Source organism: Bufo bufo, chromosome 10, assembly GCF_905171765.1.
Source record: "Bufo bufo chromosome 10, aBufBuf1.1, whole genome shotgun sequence".
Classification (NCBI taxonomy): Eukaryota; Metazoa; Chordata; class Amphibia; order Anura; family Bufonidae; genus Bufo; species Bufo bufo.
The window spans coordinates 33982966-34006396 of record NC_053398.1 but is presented as its reverse complement, the minus strand read 5'-3'; the positions used below and the strand labels follow the sequence as shown (position 1 = coordinate 34006396).

At 45.0% G+C, this 23431-nt stretch overlaps 1 protein-coding gene across 2 annotated transcripts in view; it reads right to left on the bottom strand.

The window, feature by feature from the left end:
- The window catches only part of LOC120980430 (ras-related and estrogen-regulated growth inhibitor-like), a 66659-nt gene extending 49727 nt beyond the window's left edge, over positions 1 to 16932 (bottom strand). Inside the window, exon 1 of one of the 2 annotated variants that reach the window (XM_040409539.1) lies at positions 16373 to 16932. In XM_040409539.1, the coding sequence (XP_040265473.1) occupies positions 16373 to 16481 (109 nt within the window). In that variant the 5' untranslated portion in view covers positions 16482 to 16932. The remainder of the gene's footprint in view (positions 1 to 16372) is intronic. The other variant, XM_040409538.1, reaches the window with a different exon arrangement.
- Between the last annotated feature and the right edge of the window lie 6499 nt (positions 16933 to 23431).

Genomic DNA, 23431 nt, shown 5'->3' with positions numbered 1-23431 from the left:
AAATCTTGCGACAGCAAAAGTAGCTATTCCCTGTGTAATAACAATTCTGGTGCATCTATTCTTATGGCTCTATTAGTGTTGAGCGAGCATGCTCGGCCGAACTGCTGTTCGCCTCGAGCATCGCTATGCTCTGAACATCGCAGTGTTCGGCCGAAAACTGCTTGTGCTCGAGTACAGTTTAATACAATGAAAGTCAATAGGAGACCCGAGCAACAAACCAGGCACCCCCTGCTCTGAAGAAGAGAGGGTGTCTGGTTCACAAAAAAAGTTAGAAATTGATAGAAACCCCAACAAAATGGTTTGGAAACAGCATTAGGAGGATGGCTGGATTTGTCTTGGACTCCCATTACCTATGACATACAATAGACAACCACGCAAAGGCTATATGCCAAAAGCTGGGTATATGCAAGCCAACAATCTATTCATGAGACAGATACAGTCAGCATACCTTACAATGGCAGCCTTGTGCACTATGAGACATTCCAAACCAGTTCTCATCTGACTGAGAGCCAGTAAGCCTCAAAGTTGCTTCATATCTGTTGGATGGCTTGGGTGGACCTGCGCACCTAGATCTTTATCATTAGGGTGCCAAAAAGTTTTTTGATTGTCCTAACCTTTCTATACAGTTTTGTTATATAAACTCATTTGCATAAACATGGGCATATGGGAAAGACATGCAAATGAGCAGAATCTGCCTTGGTCTTCAGCTGAAAAATCATTTGCATGGAAAATTCGCGATGCAAATTCGCAATTAAAATATTTGTGATCTACACTACTCATGAACAGCGCCATCTATTGGTTTCATAGTCTTATGACAAGACTATGAATCCAATAGATGGAGCTGTTCATGAGTAGTGTAGATCGCAAATATTCTAATCACAAATTTTTATTGCAAATTTTCCATGCAAATGTTTTTTTTGCTGAAAAACAAGACAGATTCTGCTCATTTGAATGTCTTTCCCATATGCCCATGTTTATGCAAATGAGTTTATATGACAAACTGTATAGAAAGGTTATTGAATATTATGTTAGGACAATCTGAAAACTTTTTGTCACCCTAATGATATTGATCTAGGTGCGCAGGTCCACCCACGCCATCCAACAGATATGAAGCAACTTTGAGGATTACTAGCTCTCAGTCAGATGAGAGCTGGTTTGGAATGTCTCATGGATGCTATGGTATGCTAACTGTTATCTGTCTCATGGATAGATTGTTGGCTTGCACATACCTGGCTTTTGGCATATAGCCTTTGAGTGGTTGTCTATTGTATGTCATATGTAATGGATGTCCAAGATACATCCAGACATCCTCCCAATGCTGTTTCCAAACTATTTTGGGGGGGGGTTTCCATAAATTTTTTACTTTTTTTGTGAACCAGACACCCTCTTCTCTTCCGAGCAGGGGGTGTCTGGGGTTCTCCCATTGACTTCCATTGTGCTCGGTAGAGCACACGAGCATACCGATGTGTTCGGCCCGAGCACACAAGCACTTTGGTGCTCGATCAACACCAGGCTCTATGTTGTGTAGTCCCTTTATTATTTCTACTAGAAGTTATTAATGAAATGCTAGCAGTCTGCAGTAAGGGTACAGGGGGGAGGTAACCAGTTGGTGGTGTCCAAGCACAGTCTGACAATGACCGCACTGACTGGATAGAGAGATACTGTGCAGGGACACCCCCCCAACTTGTTACCTCCCCTTTGTACCCTTACTGCAGACTGCTAGCAATTCATTCATAACTTCTAGTAGAAATAATAAGGAATGGCACAACATAGAGTCATAAGAATAGATGCTCTAGAATCATTATTACATGAGGAATGCATGCAGCTATCAAAACAGGGATGTCAGGAGTGGTGACGGGTCCTCTTTAACTTTGATTCGCTCAACACTATTTATTATATATTTTATTTGTTTTTTTTTGTGTTCTTAAAAAGCTTAGTAAAAGTTATGTTTTAAATGAGGGTATTGGTATAATTCGGGTGATTTGTTACAGTATTTAGTTACTACGTCTAGAAGCTGTTGACATTGTGCGGTGCAGGTTGTAATCATTTGTGTAATTAAATGAATCTTGGTTTGTGTTTTAATATTCAATTATATAAATTACATGGATTCAAATCCAATTAGATCCTAGATGTAAGATGTGTATGAAAAAGCCTTGCAGAAATTAAGCTCATTTACTTGTTGCAGAACACTACAATCCTTAGAGGAGGTGCACTATTAAAAAAAACTGTGGCTTCATATATCGAAAGCAGAAGCAAATCATAGTAAAAAAAAATGGTCTTATAAGACTGGCCATAGATCCTGCCAGGCGGACTGGCCATAGACCCTACCAGGAAACTTCCTGGGACCACCCGAGACCTCCTCATGATCACCAGCCAGGAACATAACAATCTGATGCTTCCAGTGTTAATGCTCGGAGCATCAGGTACGGTACTTATTTACCCAGCCGATGGTTGCAGGTGCCTTCCTGAATTCAATTATATTGCCCCATGGCTTCCTGCCCCATCATTCACAGTGAGTACTGTACTGCCAGCAGAATGCTACTTTTGGGGCCCAGTATGGGGAATTTGTGTTGAGAAGGTGGGGAGAATGATGAAAAAGTGAGGAACCTACAGATGTGTCCACACATAAATGCTCATTTATCCTAACATGTCCCGATATGGGTGTCACGATATGTAGTGTTTATCTCTTTCCCACATCATATCTAAATTGGATAAATTGCAATATGACTGTTCAGACAGCAGGTGGCGCACTGTGCTACTTGCTAATACCTGAATGTAAGGTCAGGACCAGGTAATGCAATTACAACTGTGAAATCAGGCTGCGTTCACATCACGTTTTTGTCTTACATTTAACGTATACAAAAAATCAATCTTTTAAACAGATCCCTCCGACGGATTACGTTTTGTTTTTTTACTGTGCAATCATTGCCGTATACTATAAACCGTGCTATTATTCACCACAATTCAATATTCCGTATTTGGTACTTGTGTTGGCCCTGCCTAATTAATTGCCGCTACTTTGTTTCAATTTGGATATGCCTACAACATGGGCTACTTTTAGTTTTTTTTCCACTTTAAATTACCAGTCTGCCCCTGCTCGCAGATCCAAAAATAAGCTACCGATCAGAGTTCTGGGGACGGGAGCTAGAGTACAGAAGAACCGTCATCGGGGCAGGACATACAGCCCTCTGTGTGGCCTCCAGCCAAATGGTCACAGACATGTTTATCTCTGGTGGCAGTTCACAAGTATTTTCCATGTGAACGAGAAGACCATTGGCATCTAATGTACACTATGTAGCCATTTCTGGTATTTCCCATAAATCAGAAAAATGGGGTCTCCTGACTCATCTGTGGCATTCCATACATGAGGTGGAGTTTTAGCCATGCAAGCAAGTGGCTATCTTTATTGTACAGGATGGCCCACAAAAAAGTAGCTCGCCTCCAGCGGTAGTATGACAAGATGAACGAGCAAGTGGATTGTTTTTTTTAATTACCCACAAGTCACAAAAGATACTGAATGTGGTCCCCGTTCAGGTCTCTGCATCTTTGAGGACGTCAGATTATGTTGGCTAATACTGCTTACAGCTCTTCAGCAGTGATGCTGCCGAAGGAAATGTGTCCACCTCACGGCACTCACTGAACAGGTTCCTGAACTGTTTACGGAGGAGCGAACTGTGAGCAAGGGGTTATGGCCACCACTTTCCCCAGACTTGTCCACATGCCATTCTTATATGTGGGGCAATTTAAAATAGAAAGTGTCCGCTCACAATCCACATCCCCTGGAGGAACTCAAGGAGAACATCACAAACACCATCCGCAGCATCACCAGCAGTATCCGCCACCATAGTCCAACCTGCCCAAAGAGGCAGAGACCAGAAGGGGACCACTTTCAGTATCTTTTTTTGACTTGTGTGTAAAACAATCCACTTGCTCGTTCATCTGGTCATACTATCGCTGGAGGCGGGCTATTTTTTCTTGGGCCACCCTGTAGATTATGGGAGTAGTGAAACACAAGGGTGTTTCAGCAGCTCACATAAACTACAATGGAGAGAGCCACATGCATGGTCTGTTCCTTCCTAGAATAGCAACATTTATGGTAAGTCCTTAGATGTACTGTAAGCTGTGATGGAGGACTCCTGGCTGGTAGCTCAACTCTAAAGCTGGCCATACACCTTCAATATCTGTCAGCCACCTCTGCTGGCTTATCTCCTGGGTAAGGAAAAAATATTCACTTCAATATTCTTTTTTCACCCAGCATCATCTGTCGGGGAAAGTCGGCAGCATCCCATACACATTAGACTGTTGGCCGAACCCGTCATTCTCATTGAGTTCGGTCGACAATGCACTGTAAAGCAAGGTTGTAATTGGTCATTCCCCTTTAATTCCTTGTAATATAAATGTTTAGGGATGTCCGATACCTGGCCGTATTCCTGATGTATGAAGTAACTTTACATGCGTACTGACCTTTAGGTGGGGGTAGGTATGGAGCTATGGAACAAACAGCTCAGCTCCATTGTAACCATCATCAGGGTAAGATGTGTTTTGCTACCGTCAACTCTCTTTGTATCATATAGGCATCTGCCGAGTGATATGTTGGGCGCTGGTCGAAGTGGAGCTGGCCCATCTGTTTTCACGGCTTTCAGAGACTTTACTTTATCTTTGAATATGTATCTTTTATTGTAGTTTAGTAAATTCTTTATGCACCTAAGTTGTGTTAATTTTATCTTTTCCCAAACCTCAGATCCCACTATAATACACGCACTAATGTGTATGGGGGCCGTAAAATATAGCCCAAGGGGACCTGCTTGCGGCGGTGATGTTTCGGTTGAGGTTGTTTGCAGACAAATCTTCTAATGTGTTTACAAGGAAAAGAATCTTCCTTCATCAAGGTCCTCCATCACCATTTACATCTAAGGAGTCACCAGAACTAGTGTTATTGGATCTATGCTGTCAGTGGACCGATACTGATACGTGGACCATATTGTATGTGTTTCCTTGACGTAACACTACACAGTGATTGACATCTGGTTGCTTCTTTCCTATCGTTTTTGGTTCTCCATAAATCTTCTCCAGTTTAGGATTTATGTATATACTCTTCTGCAAACACAAATTATAGACAACACTAAGGTTTGAAGGGGATATCTCATGATTAATGTAAAAAACGAAAATCAGACATCATATAGCACATGACAACTCCTTCCTGCTGCAGCTCAGGGGGTGTGTCCTTCCTGCTGCAGCTCGGCGTGTGTGTCCTTCCTGCTGCAGCTCGGGGGGGGGGGGGGGGGTGTCCCTCCTGCTGCAGCTCAGGGGGTGTGTCCTTCCTGCTGCAGCTCGGGGGGGGGGGGGTGTCCTTCCTGCTGCAGCTCGGGGTGTGTGTCCTTCCTGCTGCAGCTCTCCTTGTAACTGTCACCACGTCTAACAGAAGATATGGCTGGTGGCAGTTGAAGGATTGTACTGAGGATGTGCATCTACGTCATGAAGGTGGACAGAGAAATGAGGGAAAGAACAAACAGCAGGTGGTGCTGTACAGATACATTTTATTGAATAAGTCAGTGGCTACACTACATTTTTAATTACATGCAATTACAAAAGTATTCAGATCCAAGTGCTGGTTTGAAAAGTATAGAATATTTTCATGGGACAACCCCTTTAAGATATTTCATCCAGTCTACGAGTACTCTGCTCTGTTCTGATGTGGGGCAAGACCCGTGAAACAGCTGTAGAGGTGCGTCTCTTTGCATCTTTTTTTCCCCATGAAAAATAAGTCTCCATACACCGTTGAGTCTCTTCAATGAGAAACAGTTAAAGGTCGGAGTTGTAAAGTAGTGCATCTAGACTGAGAACCATTCAGGGCATGATTCCAACCCATCATAAACTATAAAGCAATGTGCTTCACCAATAACCTCAGTGAACACTGTCTGATGACATCAATTACTCGAATGTGTTTGATATAAAACAGGGAACACAGACCAGACAGGGGAACAGACCACACACCACCAGCCCCTGCAGATCCAGCATCATCTTATAGCACTGAATTAACCCAATGAATGAACTTTTCTGGGAGAACACATTTATCAAAACTGCTTACAGAGTCACTGTACTTTCACACAATTTAGTTTAACAAAGAATGGTCTAATTAGCAAATTTCAAAATCACTTTATTTATAGGGCATCTGTCAGCAGTTTAGTCCAGTACCTATGAAACTGTCTGACCTGTTACACGTGCGCTTGACAGCTGAAGGCATCTGTGCTGGTCTAATGTTCATATGTGCCCGCACTGCTGAGATTTTGATTGGCAGGTGCTATGACATTTTCACGTTTTGCACGGAGAGCAGAGCCTCCAGGCGTAATGGCAAGGCCCCCGTTGTTCCTAGAGCTTCATTTGCATATATTAAAACATTTTTCTCAGCGATGCGGGCACATATCAACATGGGACCAACACAGATGCCTTCAGCTGCCAAGCGCACATGCAACAGGTCAGCCAGTTTTATAGGTATAAATCTGCTGACAGATAGATGCCCTTTAAAAAATCTGCATCCACCTGAAAAAAACTGTAAATTCATGGCCACTAGTGGTCTCACTTAGACCTAATTTGCAGTCCACTGCCTGTCATTGGGCTAGAGCCATCTCTAGTAACAGAGACGGTTCACACAAAATGGGGACATATCAGAGCTGAGCTCCTGATAGAAGCACTGCCTCTGCACAGCTTCTGAAGAGCAGAGAAGTTCCTGTGTGTCTGTAAGTCTTAGTTACTTTCCGCTCCTTATCAGCTTTCTGAGCACCCTAGAAGAAAACAAATATGGTGGGAAGTGAAGTCACTGCACTAGAGTACTGGCAAATTTTTACAGAAGAGAGAGGCCCACTGCTGAGAGAAATGCATCTACCTGTGCAGCTGAAACTGAGAACAATATGGCTGAGCAAGACATTAGGGAAGCCCTAAAAAGACCTTCTCCTTCATAGTTATGATTCTACAATGAAGCATAGCCAGCACGCAAACTTTTTTCGAAAACTCAGGTATGCCAAAAGTGAAAGTCAGCCCTTAGTCAAAAGCTATTAGAAAGATAAAAAATATTTGAATTAGCGGTCATGGCATTTTTGCCATTTTAATGACTTATTTTTTATACTTTTATTTCTCAGATATATAAGAGTGGTAGGTTCTCAGTAAGCAGTATGCATTAAGGTCATAAGCCCCCAGCCTTGGTCGTTGCAGCAGGCAAAAAAAATGCTTTCAACGCAGGATTAGAGGACCAGATTTTCACATGAAATGCATGGTTATGTTCTGGGGGTACTTTTCCTACATGGAATGCTTTTTTTAAGGCCTCATGCACATGGCCGTTGTTGTGGTCCGCATCTGAGCCGCATTTTTTGCGGCTCGGGTGCAGACCCATTCACTTCAATAGGGCCGTTGCTCCGTTCCATGGCCCCGCCAAAAAAATATAGCATGTCCTATTCTTGTCCGTTTTGCAGATAAGAATAGGCATTTCTACAATGGGCCGCCCCTTCCGTTCCGCAAATAGCTTTGATAAATGAGAACCCATTCCTTAAGGGGGAGGTGCGCCTATGTTATTATTTATTGTATGTAATCACTTAATATTATATATGATATGCATTTATATATTTAGGCCAGGCTGTGTTCCAATTTAGACACAAAACGGGACATGCATCTAAATTTGTAACTTTCCGACGCCATAAAACTGGAGTAGAAGATTGATCCATTGACCTGAACAGTCGTTGATCGTCGGCATCACCAGCAACTCATTCGGTGCAACGGTGCTGGGACTCCTAACACTATAAGAGTCCTAGCGATGCTCCACTAACTTGGTTATTTCATAATGAATCTTATTTTAAGGGATATTCCCATCTGGGACATTTATGACATATCCATAGGATGGGGCCCCCAAGTGTACAGACAGGAAGTCACGCATGCGCGGCCAACCTTCATTCACTGCTATGGAACTTCAGAAAATAGCTGAGCGCTAGTTTGCAATTTTCAGGAGTCCCATACTGGTGAATGGAGAGGTGGCCGCGCTTCTGCTGCTTGTTCTCCGGTCTCTGCTATGGGACTTCCGAATACAGCTGAGCATGCGCGCTATTTTTGGAACTCCCATAGCAATGAATGGAAAGGACTCCCTGCATGTGCAATGTGCTCTCCAGTTTACTTCGGACTCCTGTTCTGAAGATATGAGCGTGTCTCAGATGTGGGACCCCCACCTATAGAACATTTATGACACATCCTATCGATTTGTACCATATATTCCCAGATGGGAATACCCCTTTAACCTCCTCTCTGAGAAAATCAAGCATATACCCCTGAAACCAAAAAACGCAAAAAAAAAGACACAGAATAAAGATACAGAACACAATAATTGGGGAATAAATGGCCAAATTGTTTATTTAAAATATTTAAAAAATGGCAAACCCCCGACTCACGGAGAGTCACCCTCCAGCACTCAGGAGAGGAAAACCCCCTGTGGAGGAAACCTCTAGGGAACCATGGCTGGAGGGCTGCCCTTCCCTTGGGCTTAAAGGGTAATGCCACTATGTGGCTGCCACATAAATAGTGGGGGGTGCAGCAGCCGGGCTGATCTGGTTGACTAGGCGGATGTCCCTTTTCTCCCTTTGGGCGATGGGCTTCCTGCTAGAACCTCCGAATTTCGTCAAGGTACGGTGGGCGGGGGTAGTCAAGCTCAAGGTCCTCAGGCCATCAAGTACGGCACCAAATATGGCTGCTCGCCCGCTTTTTACAAGGGTTTTTCCCTTATGACACGTGTGCTTGTGATGTCACAGGTGTCTATGACTAATGTTCTGTAGGGTTAACCCTTTAGTGACTGTCAATGTGCCTACTGCAGAGGCCATTAACCCCTTCCTGAACGCATAGTGTCAATATACTCCAGTTTTGATAACCGCCATATATTTATGGTCCCCCGACAATCGCAGGGTTTCCTGCTTCGGGGGAGCAGGTTTGTTTTGTTACTGACAGCTACTGGCCCAGGTACCGATACCCATCACCTAAACGAGCGACTCTCATATAACCCCTTCCAGACCGCACCATGTAAATGAACAGACTAACAGCATGGTCCGTTCAGTTCTATATGTAACCCTCGACCCTATCCAGAGACCCCACTTGACGGCGCAGTGCTTAGCGGTTACAGACACCATTGGGCACAATGCTTGATAGGTACATTATTAGCTTGGTAGTTACGATGGGCAGTGGCGTCGCCAGGGGGGGGCCACGGCCCCCCCTACATCATGCTGTGCCCCCCCAACTAAAATGACCCCCCCTTCCCCAAGTGAGCAGCAGCCGCCGCCGGGCACAGGGAGATGAGCGCTTCTATTGCGCTCATCTCCATTGTAAACTGCCTGTGCCAGGGAGGTGCAGGGGAGGGAGAGGCGTGTCCCTTCCCTTTCCTCTGATAGGCTGCAGGCAGGCACCGAAGTGGAGGAGAGGCCCCGCCCCCTAATTACTCCTGTTTACCTTTCTAAAGCTAAAGGACCTTTGATGATGTCATCACAGGTCCTGTAAGGGAACTGCACAGTGTAAAGTGTAGTTCCCAGGTTAGAACAGTGCATCTGCCAGGACCTGTGATGACATCATCTTCAACATCACAGGTCCTGCAGAATCTAGCAAAGGAACTGCACCAAAAATGGTGTAGTTCCTAGGTTTCAAAGGTACATCTGCCAGGACCTGTGATGACATCATCACAGGTCCTTCAACCCCTAACAGCAAGTATTAGAAGTTCACAAGCAGCTCTGCATTGATCCATACAGACTGGAATGGAGAGGTAAGAGGAGGTCCTCCACTTTTCATCATTTACCTCCCCTCCATGCCCTGTTTTTACTCATTGCTCACTCATGTATACTACTTCAGACAGTTACCACTACCTCAGGTACCTCACAGTGACTATAATGTATAACTGACCACATATTTCTATAAACACTGCATCTACAGTATTATACCTTCTATGTGTCACATCAATACACTGCTCTGTATATATATATATAGATAGATAGATACACACACATACATGCACACACACTGCATATATTACACAGTATTATACATGCAATATGTACAGATATATAGTATATACTGCAGTGCACTGATATGTGAGGTACAAGGTATAATAGATGCTGTGTGTACAGATATCAGTACACTTCTGTATATACTATATATGTGAGGTACGAGGTATAATAGATGCAGTGTGTACAGATATATAGTATATACAGCGGTGTACTGATATCTGAGGTACGAGGTGTCAATACACTGCTGTATTTACTATATATCTGTACACACTGCATCTATTATACCTCGTACCTCACATATTACACTACTGTATATACTGTATACACTGCATATATTATACCCCGTACCTCACATATCAGTACACTGCTGTATATACTATATACCTGTACACACTGCATCTATTATACCCCGTACCTCACATATCAGTACACTGCTGTATATACTATATACCTGAACACACTGCATCTATTATATCCTGTACCTCACATATCAGAACACTAGGGAATATACTATATACCTGTACACACTGCATCTATTATACCGCGTACCTCACATAACTGTACACTGCTGTATATAATATACATCTGCATCTATTACACCTCTTTTGTGTGCCGGGGCTGTTTTGTAATCCCAATCCGGCCCTGATGGCATAAATTATAAAACGCAGCAGCAAGAATAGTTCATGGAACAAAGGGAGGGGCTATAAAAGGGGAATGGGGGCCCAATTTAGATTCCTGCTATGGGGCCCAGTGATTTTTATGTACGCCCCTGGCTGCAGGCACTAGGCCGGCAGCCTATCAGAGGCCGGCGCAATGACGTCATCGTGGCGCCTGAGCCTTACATTACAGCGTGGGACACAGGAAGAGGCTGCATCGCATCGCTGACACTTAGGTAAGTATAAGTGTTTTTTTTTACAATAGTGTTACTGGCACATTGGGGGGGGGGGGCTTATTACAAAACTGGCACATGATGTTGGGGGGGACTTTATACTGGCACATGATGATGGGGGGGACTTTATACTGGCACATGATGATGGGGGGACTTAATACTGGCACATGATGATGGGGGGACTTAATACTGGCACATGATGATGGGGGGACTTAATACTGGCACATGATGATGGGGGGAACTTAATACTGGCACAAGATGATGGGGGACTTAATACTGGCACATGATGATGGGGGGCTTAATACTGGCACATGATGATGGGGGGCTTATTACTGGCACGTGATGGGGGGCTCATTACTGGCACGTGATGGGGGGCTCATTACTGGCACGTGATGGGGGGCTCATTACTGGCACGTGATGGGGGCTTATTACTGGCACGTGATGGGGGGCTTATTGCTGGCACGTGATGGGAGCTCTTGTTACTGGCACGTGATGGGGGCTTATTACTGGCACATTGGGGGGCTCTTGTTACTGGCACGTTATTGAGGGCACTTATTACTGGCACATTATTGGTGGGCACTATAGGGGCATCTACTGAGGCCACAAAGAAGGGGTGTTTTATATGGGGGGCTCTGTACAGTAGCATTTTATACTGGGACACATTATGGTGGGTACTATGGAGAAGGGGAGAGAGGAGTACTATGGAGTCATCTACGGGGGGCACTAAGAAGGGGTATTTTATACTTGCAAATTATGGGGGACACTGAGGGCATCTACTGGGGCACGATATATGGGACATTTTATACTGGTACATTATGGGGGGCACTAGCAGGAAGGGGGAGAGGAGCACTATGGAGGCATTTACTGGTGCACTATATAGGGGTATTTTATACTGGCACATTATGGGGGAAATTTGCTCAACTGGGGGCATAAGGGGGTATGTTTTGCACATTATAAGGATAATTATTTCTACTGGGGGGCATTATGGTGGGTTTTATTACTTCCTTATGGTATGACCCCCTAGTAGCAGCACCATCCTCTCTCTGCTCTCCCTCTGCCCCTTCTCCAAATCCTTATTATGAAATCTTTCTCATTAGGATAAAACACAACATCAGCTCCGCCGAGCCCCCGGCCAAGTGTTGAAGTGGTGTCCGAGATCCCCAAGGGCCAAGCCAAGTAACTGTACGTTTTCATGTGAAATATGTTTATTTTTTATATGTACACTCCTGTGAGAGGCGGGGAGGGAGATCTGTGGATGACACTGTTATAGGGAGGGAGATCTGTGGATGACACTGTTATAGGGAGGGGGATCTGTGGATGGCACTGTTATAGGGAGTGGGATCTGTGGATGACACTGTTATAGGGAGGGAGATCTGTGGATGACACTGTTATAGGGAGGGAGATCTGTGGATGACGCTGTTATGGAGGGGGAAATGGGGATGACACTGTCATGGGGTGGATCTGTGGATGACACATATAGCATATGATGCTATATACGGTATGTGGCATCCACAGATCCCCCCCATAGCAGTGTCATCCACAGATCCCCCTCTCTATAAAAGTGTCATCCACAGACAGCTGGACTTTTCTTCCCTGTTGCGGTTTTAGGTATTGGGTAAAGTATTGCAGCATTTCTAAGCGTACTTGTGTAAATGTATCGTTGTTATAGCTGCCCCCCCTACTTTTGTCCTGGCCCCCAGTGTGCCCCCCCAAAATTTGAAAGCTAGAGACGCCACTGACGATGGGCAACCGAACAGTCTATCAGGTAAACAGCTTGATGGTGTCAGTCTTTTACTACGGCACACCGCCCTATAGTTACAGATCTCGGTTGCAGTTTCTGACAACTCACACTACCAAGATGTGGTGGGGCATGTGGACCAGGGCTGTCTTGTCAGGGCCATGCTATGGAGGCCATTAGACAGTCTCTTCCCTCCTCCCAACTGTCATCTTCCCTCAACTGCCTCTTGCTGCCTTCTCTCCTTGATTGAGCCTAGACATCTGATTGGTGCAGGGCCCTTTTACACATCAGACACAAGAAGGAGGAAGCCCTGCGATTGTCGGGGGACCATAAATAAACTACGGTTATCCAGACTGGACCATAGTGACAAAGTGCGGTCAAGAAGGGGTTAATTGCCTCTGCAGTAAGGCACATTGACAGTCACTAAAGGGTTAACCCTTCGAAACACTGCCACCAACATTAGTCATAGACACCTGTGACATCACAAGCACGTGTGTCATAAGAGAAAAACCGTTGTAAAAAGCGGGCGAGCAGCCATATTTGGTGCCGTACTTGATGGCCTGAGGACCTTGAGCTTGACTACCCCCGCCCACCGCACCTTGATGAAATTCGGAGGTTCTAGCAAGAAGCCCATCGCCCAATGGGAGAAAAGGGACATCGCCTAGCCAACCAGATCAGCCCGGCTGCTGCACCCCCCCACTATTTATGTGGCAGCCACATAGTGGCATTACCCTCTAAGCCCAAGGGAAGGGCAGCCCTCCAGCCATGGTTCCCTAGAGGTTTCCTCCACAGGGGGTTTTCCTCTCCTGAGTGCTGGAGGGTAACTCTACGTGAGTCGGGGGTTTGCCATATTTTATTTTTAAATAAACAATTTGGCCATTTATCCCCCAATTAACGTCTTCTGTATATTTATTCTGTTGCTTTAATTTCCGTTCTTAAGTTTCAGGGGTGTATGCATGATTTTCTCAGGGAGGAGGTAAAAGGGGTATTCCCATCTGGGTCATATATGGTACATATGGATAAAATGTGTCATATATGTCCTATAGGTGAGGGTCCCACCTCTCGGACCCACTCATATCTCTAGAACAGGAGTCCAAAGTAACCCGGAGAGCACATTGCGCATCCACAGCGTCCTCTCCATTCATCGCTATGGGAGTTCCCAAAATAGCGAGCGCGATCAGTTTTTGGAAGTCCCATAGCAGAGAACGGAGAACAAGCAGCAAAAGCGCGGCCACCTCTACATTCACCACTATGAGACCCCTGAAAATAGCCAAACCGCCACTCAGCTATTTTCTGAAGTTCCATAGCAGTGAATAAAGGCTGGATGCACATGTGCGACTTGCAGTCAGTACACTTCGGGGGCCCCATCCTATGGATATGCCACAAATGTCCCAGATGGGAATACCCCCAAAAATAAAATTCATTATGAAATAACCAAGTTAGCAGAGCATTGCTAGGACTCTTACCAGGGTTAGGAGTCCCAGCACCATTGCGTTGCAAAATTAAACGCGTGTCCCATTTTGTGTCTATATTGGAACACAGCCTGGCCTAAATATATATCGTATATCATATTAGGGGATTACATACAATAAATAATAACATAGGCGCACCTCTCCGATGAGGAATGGGTTCTCATTTATCAAAGCTATCTACCCATAAGACTGTCTTCATTGCTCATAGCAACCAATCAGAGAGCAGCTTTCATTTTTCCAGAGCAGTTAAAGAAATGAAAGCGGAGCTCTGATTGGTTGCTAGGGGCAACAAGGACAGTCCTTGGTAAAAGAAGCCAAAGATCAGGCTCAAACTGGCCCACAGGGGATCATGGGAATCCCCCGGTGAGCCCCTGAGAAAGGTGGGCTCCCAGTCTACCAGCACAACATCTCAAATAACCTATATCAATATAAAAAACTGGGTAGACTATCCAGACTATGAAGGAGAAGGTCTTTTTAGGGCTTCCCTAATGTCTTGCTGAGCCGCATTTTTTGCGGCTCGGGTGCAGACCCATTCACTTCAATAGGGCCGCAAAAGATGCGGACAGCATCCGTCCGCATCCGTTGCTCCGTTCCGTGGCCCCGCAAAAAAAATATAGCATGTCCTATTCTTGTCCGTTTTGCAGACAAGAATAGGCATTTCTACAATGGCCCGCCCCTTCCGTTCCGCAAATTGCGGAAGGCACACGGCGGTTTTCGTTTTTTGCGGATCCGCGGACAGCAAAAAACAGAATGGTCGTGTGAATGAGGCCTAATACAGATTTTTTGCACCCCTCCCCTTGCCAGAACTGTAAAGGAAAGCTTCTTCCTAGCGCTGGCTCTCTGCTCCCTCTCCTCCCGGACTGCGATGCTCTGACGCCATCACAGATAATCACTGGCTGCAGCAGTGACTGGCTCCCCTTACGTCATGACAAATGGTCCCATGACACAATGGGATGCGATCACAGCCACAGCTAGTGATTGGCTGCAGGGGCGTTAAAACGGATTTTCAGCGAGGGAGCCCAATGGAGCATTGCAGGCCGGGAGGAGAAGGAGCAGGGAGCTAGCAGATTGAAGCAGGTAAATAAGCTTCCCTTTACGGGTCCAGCCAAGTGGGTGGATTTGCCAATACCTTCCCTCCCTCCCCATTCTTGCGCAACCCCTTTTCAGAGAGTCTGTCACCAGGAAATGACCTGTGATGAAACTTCACCTGAAGCTGGAGGCCAACAGCATGCACCAAGAAGAAAAAAACATACGGATTTTGCTTTAGCGGGTTTTCTCAATAATATATGCCCCTGACTATATAGAAACAGAGTTATACGGACGAGGGATCCCAGCAGCCACAATCCCAAAATCCTCCACCAGGAACCACATTTTAATACATTTTTTCAGCACTACGTGCCCTCTGGTCGGGTGTGTAACAATAACTCATGGTCCCCATTGCAAAAAGTTTAAAGGGGCTCCTCACTCCACCATGACCACCTTCAGTAGCAGGTTTGGAACATGAGCAGCTTATGATTATGTTGTTTTTCCCTAAGGGTCCATTCAGACATCCATGTGAATGGGTCAGCATCCGTTTCGCAATTTTGCGGAACGGGTGCGTGCCCATTCATTTCAGTGAGCTGCTGTCCTCATCCGTAGTTCCGTTACGCGTCCCCGCAAAAAATATAGAGCATGTCCTATTCTTGTCCACAGCCACGGACAAGAATAGGCACTTCTATCACAGGGCCGGCCATGTGCGGACCGAAAAATGCCGAACGCACATGGCCGGTGTCCGTGTTTTGCAGCTCTGCAATTTGCGGACCGCAAAACACTTGCGGACGTGTGAATGGACCCTAATGCACAGGGACAAAGCACACAGCGATGTCACAATAGTGGTATAATGTGCACAGCACAGTTGCAGCCAAGCATAATGTGCGCAATAATGTCACAGCACAGCAATAATGCTCACAGTGATATCACAACAGTCCGATAATGCACATGGTGATGTCACAGCACAAAAATAATGCGCTCTTTCATTGTCTATATAAAGTACATAACTAACTGCACCTATGTCTCAGTGGAGATGGCCCCCCTTAGACATTGGCCCCCCCCTGCTACCCATACCTTTGGTCATTTCCATAAGTAAACATATTCCTATTGAATCACTTTATCCTGCACAATATAAAAGCATAAAGTTTAGACAATCACATTTTCATCTAATGATTAAAATCAGTAAAACAAATGAAAATAAAAATGTTTACCCACAACCTACCTGTTTTTCCCACAGCACTTTGCCCCAAAACAACAATACGCATAGTCCGAGCAGGAGCCAAACTCCAGGATCTTCTCAGAGGCCGTGGAAGAGGAAAGTTAGAGGTCATTGTATAACGTGTTTCGGATGGATCGTTAATGTAGCCAAATTTGACTCAGCAAGCAGAAGATTAGGAGCGTCGGAGGAATGCTGGACTGGGCTGAGGTGCCATGGAATTCAAGGCTCTGGTGCTGTGCTTTTTGGTTTGGCAAGAAATAAATACATTTCTGTTCTCCAGCCAACCTTCTCCGCTCTAAATCGAATATTTCCTGCCTACTTCTCAGTGTATTCCCGCCTCCTATTCTTCTGGCTGTTGAAGCAGAAAATTGCATGCTATGTACTTGAGGACTTTCTGGCATAGATTGGTATTGTTTGGGAGCGCGGATCATTATGGAGTGTCAAAAGGTTACGTCGAGTAAATGAATGCAACATTAACTCTTCCTTTTCTATGAAATTGCCTTCAACAAGTTTATTCAACGTCTAAAGTTTATTTATGGGGCTTCAACAAGGCAAAGTGACAGATGATAAAAACCAAGAGAGAGCAGAGGTGGCGAGTGCTTGTCCTGTTGACAGTGTGCAAAATATATTTAACCCGATGCTTTCCTCACGAAACTGCTGTGAAACCTCTCCAAAAGTCCACCTCTTTGAGAAGACCATTCCCTTATCCAGACCACATTGGTTGTGAGAGATTGTTAGTTCTACCATATGCGTTGGAGGAGATAACCACTTTTTCATACAAATTTTGAGTGCTTGTCTTAAAAGGTCTCACTATACTTGTGTTCACAAACTGAGTGTTACACCGCGGCACATGGCTCCACTCTCCTTGTGTGTATCAGGACTAGTGTTCAGTGAATTTCCTTACAGCACTGACAGAGTTTATCCTTCCCTTTTGCTCCCTCTCTAGTCGCTGATCCACCTCCTTGCCTGAGCTTTAGGTTTTCTAGCGTCTAGTAACCAGCATAGGTGTGATCTCTTGTCTGACAACCCTTGTACCGTACCTTGCCTGACTATTGATTCTGCTCCCTGCCGCCTGCCCTGACCTTGAAATTGCTATTTGTGTCACGCATGTATTCAGCCTGCCCTGACCTTGAAATGTATCCAGACTACGCTTTTCGCTTCGCATCAGTGTCTCTGTCCCCTCGTGGGTCAGCTGCCATCTACACCAGGACTACTCTAGGAGGTAGCGGCAATAACACAAAATAAAAATAAAAAAAGGGGAATGGAGCACTAACTGATAAAAGTAGACTATTACTAAAATAACATTGCAAACAATCAGGGTTACACGTTTCAAAGGTTGTCTTCCTTCTTCATCAGGTAGCAGCCTGGTTGGTTCCCTGCAGCGAAGTCCAGATCCCTGTATAGGGCTTAAAGGGTGAGGACTAGGACAACGCCCTTAGGTTTAGCCAAGTCAAACTGGTTAGTTGGGCACAGTGGGCCCACATCCACTTCCTAGGCTCGGACTGCCCACAAGGAAACAGGGGAATCCCCTGGTGGGCCCCTGAGAAAGGTGGACCCCCAATCCACTGGCACAGGATCTCAAATAACCTATATCAATATAAAAAACTGGGTAGACTATCCAGTTTATTATAATAGATATCGGAAGGTTAAGATGGCCTCTAGGAAATATAGAGGCAGGCCAGCCAGTATCTTCTCTTCCCTGGGACCAACCTTTTAGAATTGTTGCAGAGACCCCCATAATCAATAATCTTCTAGCGTCTTGTTGCTGTCTGCTTCTATGTGGGCATGCAATATTTGCATGTCGCTGTACAGTAGACCCCCAGAATTACAGTAATTTTACTGGTGGGCCCTAGGCCTCCCAGTCAGACACTGCCACTGCCTGTTGAGGTCTTAGAAAGAGTGCTTATTTTAATATGAAATTCATATACTGTAGATTTATAGGTTTACTGTCCAGTTCCAAGCAACAGCACTATCTATACAAGACGTGGGTGAGTGACGAAAATTACCCGCTCTGTTTTTTTGGGTCTTGTTTCCCACAGATGTTGCATAGATTGCCAGCCGGGCCCTAATCACAGTGTTACTGAAGTCTGCTAATGAGGCGGCAAGCTAAAACATGTGTCCTTTCTGTCTTTTGACTATATCCTGCCCCATTACCGTAACTATTTCTACACTCATGTAGATTGGCCTCCATGGCTATTATCATGTCAACTCTTCTGTGTAGACCCTCACTGTTTTAAGACTGGTTCTATTTTGTGATACTGCTCGATACGAAGAGGAGGTAAAACATTTAATGGTTTCCCAGGATGATGTAAAGCCCTCCTTGGACTTTTACTTAAAGTGGTTATCCCATGATAAATGTAAAAAAGTAAAAATCCAATATCATACAGTACATGACAACCTCTTTCTAACAAAGCTAGACCCAACCCTGCACCTCACATGGATCCAGAGATCTCCACATTCACTGCTCCAATTGTTCAGCTAAATTTATTTCAAGCTGGCAGCTTACCGATGTGCACGTTCTCAGGGGGGTGTCCTTTCTGCTGAAGCTGGTGGCAGTTGAAGGATGGAACTGAGCGTGTGCTTCCATCTCAGTGAGCAGGACAGAGACATTAGAAAAAGAGCAAACAGCAGGTGGCGCTATACCGATAGAGTTCACTGCTAAATTTTTAATAACATGAAATTAAAAAAAATATTCGGTTGAAGGTTCTGGTTTGAAACATGTAGAATATGTTTTGTGAGACAGTCCCTTTAAATGGGTTTTCCAGGACCAAAATAATCACACTGAACATGCCTGTAGTAGAAGGTTTGTGATGCTTCTCCTGCTTCCGTTGATGTCACGCCTTTTACCATAAGTCCATAATGGGCTATGGACAAGACATCACTTCCGCTGTGGGTGGGGGTCACAACTATACTTCTCCCTATAGAGGAGGTGGATTCACGAGTTCATGCGCCAGAGAGAGGAATGGTTCTGGTCCTGTCCAGCGCTCAGCTATTTTCGTCAGCCCCAAAGAAATGAATGGAGAGCAGCTGCGCATGCCTGATGCACCCTCCTTTACTTTGTCCGCTGGGTTTACTAGATAGGTGCGGGTTTCAGAGGTGGGACCCGCACCTATCAGACAATGGACGATATGTCTGAGATGGGAAATATACTGAGCTAGTAGAAGAAACACTGTCAGCTGAATGTGGACTCAACAGGTAGAGCTGACACTAAAATAACACTACAGTCTTCTATCCTCTAGGCGGGGATTTTATGATTCCACAGACTCCCCAGTGACTATTTGGCCCTCTTGGTTAGTAAATACCAGTCTTAATATTGCTTAGCAGGGTAGACTTTGCTAGGCGGGTGACATATCCAAATATGCATGAACTTGAGAAGATCTCAGTATGTCACCCACTTTATCTTGAAGTATTAGTACCAAGTAGTAATACAATCTACCAGCACTTTAGATCCAGGGCCAGATGAAGCAAGATCACTCCTCCAACATTGAAACAAGGAGCTCTTAGATATTATATGCTAATTTGGAGGATTTCAGGCCAAGGTTTTTCTTCATCGTTAAACCTTCTTTCGTCATGGAGCTGCCGATTTTACCATTTTTAATGACTTTTTCTGTGTCCTCCCGCAGTTTCATCTAAGTAATAAAGGGATCAAAGGCACTGTTCATCTGTAACTTAAGGGTTCTTGAACATGAAGCTGGAGAACTGCTGTAAAACTTCTATAGGCTTCCACGTTGATGGAGAAGTTGGGAGAGAACAAGCGTTTATTTGATAGCTACGTTGAATATGGTAGCTCGATAATGGCTTTAAAGAAAATATAGACTAAAGTTGGCCATACACATTAGATAGAAGTCGGTTGATAGTTGAACATCACCTGGTGAACAATCTGCTTACAGTCAGAACAATACACATTTTAGTCCGTTTTGGCCATTACAGTTGATCAAATTAGCCATTTGTTTTTTTTATGAAGTTATGCAATGGTCGAAAAATCTTTATGGAAACATTCTTTCAATGAAAGATCTTTCGTCTGACTATTGGTCAAAAATATTAAAACACAGGTAACTTCTTTTCTGACTTTAATGGTCTGTCCTTTGTGCGCTAAAAGTAGAATTTCAGCCGATGAACAATAATTTTGGTTGAAATAGTCAATTTTCATCAACTTTAGTGTATAGGTGCCTTTTAAATAATTATTTATATGCCCTATAAACTTGCCCTTGAAACCCCAATCTCTTAGCCAGAGTGAAGAGCTGCTAACAATGAGCACCTATCGCAGTGGTTCTCAACTCCAGTCCTCGGGACCCACCTGCCGGTCATGTTTTCAGGATTTCCTTAGTATTGAGCAGGTGATATAATTGGTGTCAATGGATCAGGACTTACCACAGGTATTCATTCTGTGGGATACTCTCAAATCAGGACCGGTAGGTGGATCCTGAGGACTGGAGTTGAGAAGCACTGACCTATCACCTTGTGTTCTTGCAAGCCATAGCCTAACTCATTGAAACCATCAGATTGCTGGGGAATTCTGAAGTTTGACCCATAGTGATCATCTGACTATTGCCATGGTTTTAATTTAAAAAAAGAAGAGGTAAGTAGGGACTTGACTGTGCTGCTGGTACTGAGGGGTCTTCAAAACGAAGCTCATCCAACATAGAGGTTTTATTAGGACTACGCGTTTTGGCACTGAACCAGTGCCTTCATCAGGCCTAATGAATTTAAAAAAGGGTTGCCTTCACGAGACTACTCATCTAACTCATGAGGCATCCATTTTTTTACAGTTAAAGTTATCATATGAACCTGCCAAAGCTTCAAGCTGTTCAAGAAGTAATCACGCCTTCATCCCATTACTCTAAAATGGTATCCTGATCCCATTTTTGAGTGCACTATAAACTATTAGCGAAGTATAAAAAGAAGTATAAAAATCTAATTAAATGGATCAGTCATCAGACTATGGAGCTCTGTGTATGGCAGCATAACATTGGGACACATCCACCTTCCTATCTGCCAGCACTCCACAAACAAACTAACATCTGGCTGGTAGTGTAGTACCCCAGAGGTGTATCTGCATAGTTTGGGTTTGTAATGTTTTTGACATGCTATGAACTGTTACACCAGCAGATGGCGCTATGGCGGGCACTGGGAATGGAGCTAACCCCTCGGATCCCCCTCCCTTCTTGATAGGAGTGGGCTGGTCCAACTTCCTGTCAGGAAGTGGAGTTAGCTTGGTAAGTCTGGAGTGAGGGAGCATGTCCATCTGCTCCAGCTCCAAGGGCCTTTGGGACTATATATCATCAGCTCATCTGTGAGGACCACTACTCCAGGGAAACTGCAGGCTCCCATGCCACAGAAGTCTGGCAAGCTACAGCATTTACAGTCAGCAGAGTGATCAGCACTACAGCTATACAGACTCTGCTGCAGGTGAGGGGAAACTTGTTAAGACACCCATCACCACAGTTCAGGACAGGCACTCTCACAAGCCTGCATTTCACAAGTGGACACCTATAGCCACAAGTGCCAACTTATTTCTGTTAGCAAGAGAATCAGGAGAGAGAGGCTTTTGCCGGTTAGTATACTCAAGAGTGCCATCATCAGCCACCATACCTCATCATCTGGGAAGAGAAATGGCCTGATTCCATGCACTGCACTGATCCCCAGGGAGCGACGGCCTGAGGGAGCACACCCTGACACATCATCTCATTCAGGGCCACTACCGCTCAGGAGCTCCTCATGGGCTCGCTTCAGTAGGAGCGATCACATAATATACCAGACATAGTTTACCCGTCCTGTGTATTCTTGAGGAGAGTGCTCTCCGTGTCCTAATCTGGTAACAGTTCTGCTATAATGCAAAAATAACAATTTAAGAGCAGATATCACAATTTTCTTTGTAAACCCTTCCTCCCACCTCGCTTGTTTTCCACAGATTCCGTATCATTTCATCACTTCTTGCACGCCCCCCTTTGTACTTGAAATTCTTTTGATATTTTCTGGATGATAAGTGATGACGTTCTCTACTCATGCCTACATTGTGGGCTTCCTATAAATTCCTCATCTATCCGATTTCTTTTTTTATTGCTATTCTGTGACTATAAATTCCAATCATAACGGCTTGTAAATCATCAACTGACTGCATTCATTACACAGAATGGTATCATAGTCCAATTCTCTTTCAAACAGCAGCTTCATCACCGCTCTCATCATAACACGTACTCGTGCTGTACATGTAGGTTGCCATCTGCCTGTTTTCACAGAAGTAACGTTTTAAAATGTCTTGTCCAGTTTTCAGCATAATTGCCAGAATTTTGGCAAGTAGGAAGATTTAGAAACCAGGATTTTGTTTGTCGTTTCCTTTCTATTGAGTTTTGTTTATTTGCTTGGGAATTTCGAAAATGATACTGACATGAAATTGATCGGGGCAGGGGCTGGGGGCAAAGGAGACCAGCAGAGCACCGTGCTCCTCCTGCTGGAGATGTACAGACCCATAAACGTTCTATAAGCCTGTTAGACTCTCCTGAGTAGGGCTGAAACGATTACTCGATTAAATAGAGTAATTCGACACAAAAAAATCCTCGATGCAAATTTTTTGCATCGAAGATTCTTTTGTGTCATGTGACCACAGAGCGGGAGTGGAGCGCTTGCTATTAATCCTGCTCCGTGGTCTTCCGCTGCGCTTGGAATACTTTCCTCCGGACTTCACAGCACATCCATGGTCCCGCAGTGCACTGACATATGCACGCCGTGACCTGACGCGCTGTGTGACGTCAGACGCAGAACAGCGCGGAACGATGGAGTGTCCGCGACTCCCCTGCTGAAAAAGTAAGTTGGTGAAACCGAGGAGGTGGGGATGCGACTAAGGCCGGGTCATAGCAACCAATGACGCTGTGCAATCCGGGTGTCAGGAGGAGCAGGGCAGCAGAGACTATGGCACAAGGGGGGAGAGCTGATGGCACAAGGGGGGGGGGGGAGCTGATGGCACAGAGGGGGGAGAGCTGATGGCACAGGGGGGGGAGAGCTGATGGCACAAGGGGGGAAGAGCTGATGGCACAAGGGGGGGGGGAGAGCTGATGGCACAAG